The 12,087-nt window shown below is 35.1% G+C and overlaps 1 protein-coding gene across 1 annotated transcript in view; it reads left to right on the forward strand.

Annotated features, from left to right (window-relative positions):
• Nucleotides 1–12,087, forward strand: part of LOC107684511 (peripheral-type benzodiazepine receptor-associated protein 1-like) — a 113,209-nt gene that overhangs the window by 68,611 nt on the left and 32,511 nt on the right. Inside the window, exon 4 of the mRNA XM_016480783.1 lies at nucleotides 4,249–4,332. Coding sequence (XP_016336269.1) covers nucleotides 4,249–4,332 — 84 coding nt within the window. The remainder of the gene's footprint in view (nucleotides 1–4,248; nucleotides 4,333–12,087) is intronic.

Here is a 12,087-nt window from a genome sequence, read left to right on the forward strand (position 1 = left end):
AAAGCCAGTTTACACCAAAGATGTTTGAAGCTGAAACTTGCAAAAGAAAGTGGTCTGCAATGTCCCACGCGTCTCTACATTGGATGCATCAGAGGGAGCTTTCCATATCTATTTGTCCATTTAGCGCAGTAGCACAAGCGTTTAGAGTGCGTCAGAAATAGAACGCGGCTTCCGTTTACTGTGGCCGATTTAGCACATGTTCCGTGACAGAATCGGTGATTATAATGGGTTCTATGTGTAGTAGTGTTACCTGCCAGCTTGAGTATACGGTGTATCATTTCCATAGCAACGACTCTTGACTTCAGGGTTCGCTCAGCTTTCTGTAGCGCATCTGCTGAACTTCTCTTCTAAAGAGTTTAACACTCATAAATAGAATTTATATTCACTTTTTTGCTCCTTGGGGAACTGATTATAGCTTAAATGTTACTAATGTCATGTGGCATTCAATGACATGTTTTTAAAATTATATATGGGCTAATGAGGTCTGTTATAAATACATGCTTTTAAAATATACATTATAAAAAAAGCAAGATTTCAAATTTAATTGACTATAACAAAGATATAAATAAGGACAGCACTATTTAGATGAGGAGCATACATTTCCCATCTTTCTACTTAGCTTTCTTTGAAGTATCTGAAAACAAACTTTGAAATATTGTCACAAAATCTAAGAAATAATAGTAAGGGGGGGTTAGCATTTCTTCCATTTAAATGGGTAAATGTGATATTTACCCACCAAAATTACCATGTTCAGTCAAAAAATGGTGAATTCAGTATATTCTTCTGAAACTATAAGGAAAAGTATTATTATTTTTCACTGAATGCTAATTGAAAACATCCACCCAACATTTAGAGTTAAAATCACAGCAGTAAAGGCTGTTCAAGAGTTTCAGTAAAGGAAGAACAAATTGAAATCTCTTCTGTGTAAATTCCCCCGTATATATTCTAAACAGGAATTTTCAAAGTCTCTTTAACCTTTGAGGCAACAGAGTATGTTAGAGAGTGAAAGAAACCTCTTAAAAACTTTGTTAATGAATGTTCTTACACTTATTGTCAAATAATTTACTGTAAAAAAGCACTTTACTGTCTTTTTTTATCAATTTAATGGATCCTTGAATTAAAGTATTTACAGTAAAAATCGTATTTCTTAAAATCGTAATGACCCCAAACATATGGTACTGTAAATATAATTCCGCATTATAAAAACAAAATGTTTGCATTGAAATATTAGATCTGCCCTAGTTGTCTGATGTGCATTTTCACAAGGGGTCAAAAATTGAGTCGTACCTGGGGTACCAATTAACGCTAGTTTCCAGATGGTTGCACAGCTTTGAACAGTGTTACACAGCATGAGATGATACGGATAAAGCATCAGAGTAAAGGCATTATATAAAAGGCTGATTAGGCCTGATAGATTGTTATACTGCATGGGTTTCTCCCTCCATCCATTTAATCTCAGCGTGTGCTGTATCGATGCACCGTGTCGGCCGAGCCGGGCTGAACGCGAGGATGGAGGATTTTAAATGAACACCAGTCCTGTGCTTTAAGACAAATGACTGCTGATGAAATGTTAAATATTCATACTAACACTTACTGCCATGTCAGAGACAAGTTACCCACTGCTCTACAACAGCCCCAGCACGGCCCAGATCTATGCTGCCAATCTATATTGCGAAAAAGTCTGTGCTCCGCTACATTGAAATATTAGATCTGCCCTGGTTGTCTGACGTGCATTTTCACAAGGGGTCAAAAATTGAGTCGTACCTGGGGTACCAATTAATGCTAGTTTCCAGATGGTTGCACAGCTTTGAACAGTGTTACACAGCATGAGATGATACGGATAAAGCATCAGAGTAAAGGCATTATATAAAAGGCTGATTAGGCCTGATAGATTGTTATACTGCATGGGTTTCTCCCTCCATCCATTTAATCTCAGCGTGTGCTGTATCGATGCACCGTGTCGGCCGAGCCGGGCTGAACGCGAGGATGGAGGATTTTAAATGAACACCAGTCCTGTGCTTTAAGACAAATGACTGCTGATGAAATGTTAAATATTCATACTAACACTTACTGCCATGTCAGAGACAAGTTACCCACTGCTCTACAACAGCCCCAGCACGGCCCAGATCTATGCTGCCAATCTATATTGCGAAAAAGTCTGTGCTCCGCTAAACAAGAGCATGCAGTGGCAAACTGCAGAATGATACAGCCATTACTCTCTGGCATATCACAGACCCACAGTGCCAAGTCATGTTATGTAGCTGCTCAAACACACACAAAACACACTGACACTACGACATACACCAAAAGCACAGGCTATGAAATCTGTAACTCATTAATTTACTGCACTGGACAGTGGGAATTTTACTTTTAGAAGTGTAGGAAACTGTGGCGGTGCATAGGGACATGGGTTCAAATTTTTCACATTTTTACATATATATTTTTACAATAATATTCAACAATAAAAATATAATAATACAGACCATTCAAAAGGAAAGTAAATGGGAAAAAAATATTGAAAAGCAAGTAGTCTTGACATTCATGTTTTACATATTTGATGTTAAATGCACACTACCATTCAAAAGTTTGGGGTCAGTAAGATATATATTTATAATTATATTCTGCAAGGATGCATTAAAATTGTCAAAAATGAAAGAAAAGGCTTTTCCATCCAACCATACATCCATCCATCCATTCATCCTCATGGATGTTCGTTTATTATTCAAATTGGGACTTCTATCTCCCCATCCCAGGTGTCACTCAGCAGGATGGATGTTGCCATTCATTAATACCTGCGTGCACACAGACACTCACTCACACACAGCTTATGTCAGCCTCTCTTGAGACTGATATACCCATTATGAGGATGAGATGACCATCTGTAGCCCACACACGTATATACCTACACAATCCCACATATGGCCTGGCCCACAACACCTGCTTTCCTACAGACCAATAAAGTAATTTAGCCATTGGCAGGTACAGTGTGTTATGAGACAAAATGCTGGGAATTTACCTATACTTTACCTATGCACAATGTGAGTTTGTGTATGTGTGTGTATCACAGTGGGGTTTAATTAGGGAATGATATCAGCAGTGGAGACACATTAGTCTTGTACATATGTAACGCTGAGGTCTGAACAACTCCGCTGACATGCCAACAAAACACAGGTCACTTCAGCGGCATTATACAGTGATGATAGAGAGAAATGTTGATTTTTTTTTTTTATTGTAGCTCATTATCACACTTAAACATATTTAAAGATGAAGTAGCGATTTCTTATCTAGCAGCATACTATTTACACCAGATTATAACTAAGCATATTTAAATGGTAAATATTTGATATATACATATAATATGATAAAAGAATAATGAGACCAAATGGTTTTATTTAACACCAAATTATTACAAAATATTTAAATGACAACTATTGAATATAATGTATGAATATAATATAAAAAATTTATATTCAGTCAAATCATATGTATGTAAATGTTAGAAACAACAAATTGCATTATAAAATATTTAAATGTTAAATATTTATTTTATAAATAGAAAATAGATAAATAAATAATAACCAGACCAAATAATATAATTTATTTAACACCAAACATTAAATGCTAAATATTCAATATAATATATAAATATAAAATAATAAACAAATAATAACCAGACCAAATCATATGTAACACCAAATTGCATTACAAATTGTTATAAAATTAAATATTCAGGGGAAAAATAAAATAAATTAGATAGATAGAATAATGTACTTCCTTTTGGCTGTTTGACTTTTTGTTTGTTTGTTTATTCCCATTATTTCTTGTTTTGTTTTCATTTAAATGGTTATGGGAGCTTTTATACAGATATGAGCATGATTTTTACATTGAATATGCACATTTTTTCATGTCCATTAGAACTGTGTGTGTGTTTGTTTTTCTTTTAGTGGATTTGTATTTATAGTGACTTTTAGACTTGTGCATCTCGCTGATGGCATTGCAACATTGTGCTATAGAGAATGTTGCTATTTATAGGTAGATGATGTATACGGGTGCCCACTGGCTCTGAGAATGTGTTGCTATTTCCTACACGGGCACGAGCTCACATACACATGCATACATACACAGATTGTGTGTTATGCCGCATCCAGCCTCCCTGAAGAGAGACGGTTGCATTAGGCCACATCTACTTTAACAGCAAATTGAATTCATCTATCCATCTAACAGTATTTATTTTCTTTTTTCCCTCAGGAGACTGAGATCACCAGGAAGAGAAAGGAGTGTGAAGTCCTTGAGGAGGAGGTGAAGAAAAAGAGCCAGTCATGTCAAACTCTGGTGAGAGCCTTTACAAGTTCACATCTTATGAGAGGGTCTCACATGTTGGGTGTCATATCAAGACTTCTGAGATATGTACCGTTAGTCTTTCATCATACGACACTCTTGAAGTTGTGATTCATATAAGTCTGTAACTAATGGGCTCAAGTGATTTTAGGGGCCCACAGGTAATGATTAAAACCTTGTATTTGATATACTGGACACATAAGCACATTTATGTATGTAAGGTAAAATCGAGTAATTATATTAATAATATGAGAGCTAGACTACATGCTTCATGCTGTTTTATTCCAATAAATACCCTAACCCTAAGCGTACTGCAATTTTTGAATGCGAAGTTATTTAATTTATACTCCAGTAGCTTACTGTTTGTTTGTTTACTTGCTTTCTTAACACCAAATTGTGGTACAAAAATATTTAAACGATAAATATTTAATATAATATATAAATATAATAAATAAAATAACCAGACTAAATAGATTTATTTATGTTTGTTTACATAATTACTTTCTTAACATTAAATTGTTACAAAAATATTTAAATGGTAAATATAATATATAAATATAATAAATAAAAGATTAGCCAGTCCTTATTTATTTATTTTTGTTTGTTTGTTTGCTTGTTTGTTTGTTTGTTTACTTACTTGCTTACTTACCTTCGTGCTTACTTAATGGTAAATTGGTAAATAGTTGCTAAATAAAAGACTAACCAGATCATATAGATTTATTTATTTACTTACTAACAAAATTTTGTGTTACAAACATTTACAAATATTAAATATTTAATATAATATATTAATAAAATAACCAGACCGAATAGATTTATTTATTTATTTGAAGATGCTGTTCTTTCGGTTGCCTGTTTGTTCAACATGATTCTTTCTTGTCACTGTTGTTTTTGTTTTATCATTGCTTGTTTTGTTTTCAAAAATTGAAGCTCTTTTTATAGTTTACATTACATTTGTTTTATTTTTTTTCTTAGATGATAGTAATGCTATCATTGCTTGTTTTGTTTTCAAAAATTGAAGCTCTTTTTATAGTTTACATTACATTTGTTTTATTTTTTTTCTTAGATGATAGTAATGCTATCATTGCTTGTTTTGTTTTCAAAAATTGAAGCTCTTTTTATAGTTTACATTTTGTTTTAATTTTTTTCTTAGATGATAGTAATGCTATGATGCATTGCTCAAATTCACAACATTTGGTACTGTAGGTAGTGTAGGATTGTACAAGGGATCAAACCACCAACCTTGTGGGAAGTGTCCCAATTCTGCCAGCCCACCCATGAGAACCATGTGCTTTAATATCATAATTAGTCTGGATTGGCATGATACATTTTGATCCAGGGCGACTGTTTTGAGGACAAAACAGTTGCTGATCAAGGTATTTGCTTGACTGAAGCACATGGATGTCGGAAATGCTTTGGCTTCTCACACATACATACTCATCACTCTCAAGGGCATTTGCTCTCTTTCCCACTCTCTCTCGGTCTTTCTCACTGTTCCCATAGCAGACATGGACAGCTGACTCCAAGGTCCACTGTCAGGGGAAATAAAGCGAGCAGAAGGACAAAAAAGCAAGTGCGAGAGAGGGGGAAAGGGAGTGCGAGGAAGATGAGGGAGAGTGAGAGAGATAAAGAGTGCGGGTGTATGTACAGAGACTAATCGGCCCTGACTGCCAGGGAAGCTCTTTTAAAGAGCCTCTCTCTTCTTCTGTATTCCTCTCACCTCAGCGTTCGGGAAAGACTTTTCATCCATTACAGGGCTGTACAGTGTGACATATATGTCGCACGTGCTACAAAAAAACTGGTCTGTGCGATGAATAAATTTACCACTGTAGCACGGGTGCGATACAATTTTGCATGTTCATAACACAGCCGCTTAATAGTGTGAAGTGATTTCGTTGTGCTTGTTTGTGTGTGTGAGATTGATTATACTTGGTAGTTAGGGGTGTGCGATATGACGATTTTTGAATGTCTCCACGATCTGCTTTTGAAGAAATATCGTTGTATCTGCTACAGCGCACATTCTATCAGCTACAGTTCTGGCGCCTCCCTCCGCCTCAATGTAATGTACAAAGCCACATGCATTCACATCAGTGTTAGCTCAGCGGTAGAGTTACTCTCACGGGACACTGCACTTATGCGCAATCACAAAACTACATTATTTCCATCTGCTTTAAAGAAATACCGGTTAAACATTTAATTCACGTGCTGTTCTGCATGCGCTTTTTCTGAGCGCATACTCATTGCCTGTGCTACAAAACTTTCAACCTCTGTAGCACCAGTGCTATGTGAAAAAAAAGTTAACGTACAGCCCTGCATTACACACGAGAGAGGCTTCTTAGAGCTGAAGAAGACCTTTTAAGTGGGTCATGCCCTGATTTTCACATTTGATTCCTGGTTTTTGGTCTTTTATGGAATTAATTGAATATGAGTTCATGTATCATATGCTGTAAACTCAAGGGTACAAGCTATTTAAGTATTAATACTCCCAATACTGATGTTGTATAGATACTAAAATGTATCCTACACTGTAAAAAAAAATTCCGTAAAATTTACGGTGTGGTTGCCGGAATTTTACCGTAAAAAATACGGTAGCATCGTTTTAGGTTTTACGGTTGTGACTGTTTCATATAATATGTTTATTATATTTATATTTTAAATAATAAATGTATGTTTATATTTAATGTATGTCCAGGCAGTTGTTATCATTAAATAAACACTGACAGGGTAATCGGGAAATATTGTATCACCCTGAAGGGGCACATGATCCCTTACATAAAATATAAATATATTCCAGAGAGCCATGTAAAAATATATTTGATTTATTTGGCTTTATTTAGTATTATTTAAAAAAAAAAAGTCTGATAATTTGCACTTTGGTTTATTGTAATATATTGTTAAATGTTCATAGTTACCTATTTAATCCTCTTTAAAAAAAACTCTAACCATCACATTAGAACAATATACATGGAGTCGGTTAGATTTTTTTAGGTTTTTTTTTTTTTTTTTTTTTTTAAGTCTCTTATGCTTACCAAGGCTTCATGTAATTTATATAGTAATATAGTAAAAAATAAAGTAAATTTTGCAATATTGTGAAGTTTGATTTAAAATAATTTAAAATAACTGTTTTCTATTTGAATATATTTTAAAATGTAATGTATTCCTGTGATGCAAAGCTGAATTTTCGTCAATCAGTACTTCAGTCTTCAGTGTCAAATGATCCTTCAGAAATCATTCAATCAAGAAACATTTCCTATTATTATCGCCAATGTTGACAAAAGGTGTGCTGCTTAATATTTTTGTGGAAATCGTGATACCTTTTTTCAGGACTCTTTTAAGTTCAAAGTTCAAGAGGGTAAGTTCAAGAAGACAGCATTTGTTTGTCAACATTTATTTGAAATAGAAATCTTCTGAATTCTTGTTTATGCTCTAACAGCATTACACACAAACTACATTTAAAAAAAGTGAAATCATAATCAACCACCCCTTTAATTTACTTTTGGTAAAAAAAAATTAAAAAGATGTCCTCATTTAAATAGCGAGGTAAAAATGCACGTGTGTCTCAGTAGGACACAGTGTGTGGGAATCGGCAGTATAAATGTTTCTCTCCACAGGGGCTCTCTCTAAACCACAGGAAGCTCCATTTTCACAACAGCTACAAAAATACACTCAGCTTAACCTCCTGCCAGTTCTATACACACACAAACATTGGCAAAGCCTGATAGAAGTCTTTTTCCTTCTTTATTAAACATTGTTTGTTGTGTTTTGGCAGAACATTCATTCAAACCCCTATATCTGCCAGCCCACCACCCCTAATGAGTGAACTACACCTGAAACATCAGCGTTTTTCACTCCGTTCCAGATGGAAGGTCCTGAGATGTTATGGTACACAAATAGTTCTCCTCTTTTTCCGAGCATAGCAACAACAACTCTAGCATGACACTAAAGTGTAATGCAGTCAGCTTTGTGCGTGACACCACTGGGTTGTAAATATAACAGTTTAAAAAAAAGAAAAATTGTTACATTCAAAAAAAAACAGCAGCAGTGGTCAGCAACTGTAAAAAGTACTGTTACAACATTTTAAGTTCACAGATTTATCTTAAATTTAGAGTTAAAAATTATGTTTCATTAAAATAATGTTAACATACAAAAGTACTTTTTTTTTTACTTTATGATATAGTGACAGCCACCATAAAAACACTTATGGTAAAAAAAAAATCACATGATGAATCAAAGTTCGCCACAAGTATCTGAGGTTAATACTAATATAGAAGGTGCACAGTGTCATGCACACACCATCACAGTAACACACATGACACTAAAATAAAGCAATACAAGTTATTTAATAATGTGTGATATAACATAAAACCCTAATGTACGTAACTGATGAAGGGAAAAAAACGTAGAAAGAAATATCATAGTTATTTAAATGAAAATCTAGCATAGCGTTAGTTCTGGCAGGTCACGTTAGTCAAGCTTGCATCAGCTGACTCTCAGCTGATCCCCATCTACCTATGGGAATACGACACCTATCTAAGCATTCATATATAAGGTCCCTCAGTATTATCAGCAATTTTCGCATTGCTCAATAGCTAATTACCCTTCTCCATCCCCAACTCCTCCTCTGTCAGTCAGGATTCAGCCTTCTGATTCTCCTTTGAATCAGACTAATTCTAAAATGTGTACATAACATTATTGAACTTTAACAATATCTGCAATACATTTATGTTGGTTCTGTTCTGTTTACCCTGGGGGGTATCGCTGCTCTCCCTGCTCTCATCCATGCTAGGCTGCAGGATGCGCAGGGAGTTCTTGCCCAGAACAGAACCATACCGCCAACCCAAACTGTAATTGTCAATCATCTTTGACGATAGTGGTCCTGACAGAAATGTGAGCTGTTGCACAGTATTCTGTAGGAAGTAGTAGAGTATTCTGGGATTGTCAAGATATGTTTTTTCACTGTAAATTATAAGATGACTTGTTCTTTTTCACTTCCAGAATCTGTAAATTTAACAGTATTTTGCTGTAAAGTTACATGAAATGTCCGATTAGATATATTACAGTTTTTCAGTGCATATAAGTAAACATACTTACTGGAACAACTTACAGGTTTTTACCATAGCATTTTTACAGTATTTTACAGTTATAAATCCAATGATTTGAATAAACAGGGTAATATTGTTGTTTTAATAACACTGAGTAAACCTGATATCAAGAGAACCTTTTTAAGCCAATATCGAGCACTGACTTGGTGGAAAATTCCATCAGTCTCTGTGAGAGGAACTGTCTGAAAGCAGGCTAAAGGTCTCCACAGTGCATTACGCTGAAAGGATGCTATTACAGGACGTTTAAATAAAGTTTTTACAAGTGAACGTCTCTAAAATGCTATCCAAGTGCATATTTTTATCTCTCGTGACCTCTTTGCGTAAATGCAATCAGTCTCGTAATGTTCCCAGCGTACAACTTCACTAGCACACTGTGTTAAAAGATGGAGTGCAGAGCTGCAAGGGCCAAACTCAATTACCTAAAAGCGGTGTCTGCCAGCCTTTGAACCGTCTATGAGGTGCCCTGGGTTGTTTGTGTAGTGTGTGCTCGCTGTTTGGAATATACATATACTTGCATGTTTTTGTTTGTCCATTAGTGGCAGAGCAAGCTGTTTGTCCCCTCGGCTCCAGCAGTTGCTTTTGTGCTTATTTTGTGCCCTGCTGAAAGGCTAGTAGGAGTTAATGGGAAAAATACAAAAAGAGAGATGCTGTCATGACATGAAAAGTGATTCTAGGAAAAAACACTTTAATTTAAATTTCATTTGCGCTCCTGTTATGCTAGCTGCTGTTGTTTTGTATTGGAACAGCAGCCTGTAATGTAAAGCTGTGACTGGTGGTGTTGTATTGTGTCTTGGAAGGTGGAATGTTGGGACGGTCTCTCTGAGGGGGCCATCTGCCTCTCTTCTTAATCACTCATTACATTTACATCTGGTAGTTCCAGCCAGCCATTTGGAGCATAACAGTCCACATGCATGCATATGCAGCTACATGCACGTGTGATTTCATTCACATCCAAGAATGATTCCCAAACTGTTGTTTCTGGATGCTTCTGTGACACATTTAACCTATGGGTGATATTTCGAATAATGATATTTTTATGCACTTTTTAATGGGCCATTAAGTTTCTTAAAGACCTTGTCATACTACTTTTTAACTGTATTTTCGTTCAATTATTACTAGCTGATTGACTAAAGCGATGTTCCTTTTAAATAAAGAAATCTGCTTTTGAAACAATTTCATATACAGTATATACACTACTGTTCCAAAGTTTGGGTCGGTAAGATTTTTTTAAATGATTTTTAAAGAAGTCTCTTGTGATTACTAAAGTTGCTTTTTTTCCATCATATAAATAAATACAGTAATATTGTGAAATATTACAATTCAAATTAACTATTTTGCATTTCATATATTTTAAAATGTCATTTATTCCTGTGATGTAAGGCTGAAATTTCAGCATCATTACTCCAGTATTCAGTGTTACATGATCCTTCAGAAATCATTCTATGTTGATCTTTTCAAGATTCATTGATAAATAGAAATTTCAAAAGAACAACATTTATTTGAAATAGAAATACGTTGTAACATTATAAATGTCTTAAAATCACTTTTGATCAATTTAAAGCATACTTGCTGAATAAAAAAATCAAAAATTTAGTTTATTAAAAAAAGATAAGAAACTTACTGACCACAAACTTCTACATGACAAGGTGTGTAAATGAATATGATGAAAAAATTAAAAATACAGAGGGATATAGTATTTCTAGCTTGTCCCTATTTTTCATGTTGCGTGTGAGTGGAAAGCACCTGGACTATCATCTAATTAGAGTTATATCAGAGATTATTAATGTGAGAATCAAACATGCTGATTTGCTGTTGGCAAATATTCAATAAAGCATATGCATATTGTATGTGTTTAGTATTTGCCTCTTAATTGGGTCAAAGATTATTAGTGATGTGGCTATATCATTGTTAATTCATGTCACAGTTCTGTTTTTGTATAAACATAGAGACTGGGCAGTGCCTCTGGTGTAACTTTTAGTATGTAGATGTGCATTACTGAAGTGGCTGGCATAACTTTGCCAACGGGACTTATTCTTGCTTGTTGGATTTTAAGGTCATGCTTCTGTTGAGTGGTCGTCACAGAGCAGAAGGAACTGTGACTCAAACTGTAGATTTAGCAACATGCTAAAAAACACTCAAAACAAATTAGCAGTCACATGGCAACGGCCCAGCAACCACTTTAATAATGTGTGATGATTTTTGCATTGGAAATCACCTCTCACATTTTCTTCATAAAATTAAAAACCCCTTTATGGCCTTAGTCATAAATTCGTAATCTCAGTATTACCATATTTCAGGCTCATTATAGCATGAATCCTGGTGTCAGTGGGAATATGCTAGCTATCTCTTGAACGGAGCGCTTGCAAAGAGAGAGGGGTGTTTGGCGAGCAAGCAGAACAGATTGTGTCGTCTGAAAGGTCAGTGCTGCTTATTTCCTGGAAGGGCCCAACATCCATTACCCTCTCTTCGACTGGACATCTTCCACAAAGCAGGATGTCTGTCTACAACACCATCCAAAAATAAATAAAAGCTTTAGTCAGTACTGAATACTAGCACTTGATTAGTGGGTACACTGTCTGTTTTTCTGTCTGTGTGTGTATATATATATGTATATATGTATGCATGGGCGACATTTGACTCTTGAGTC

This window comes from Sinocyclocheilus anshuiensis, unplaced genomic scaffold, assembly GCF_001515605.1.
Source record: "Sinocyclocheilus anshuiensis isolate Anshui unplaced genomic scaffold, SAMN03320099.WGS_v1.1 scaffold1, whole genome shotgun sequence".
NCBI classification, from domain to species: Eukaryota; Metazoa; Chordata; class Actinopteri; order Cypriniformes; family Cyprinidae; genus Sinocyclocheilus; species Sinocyclocheilus anshuiensis.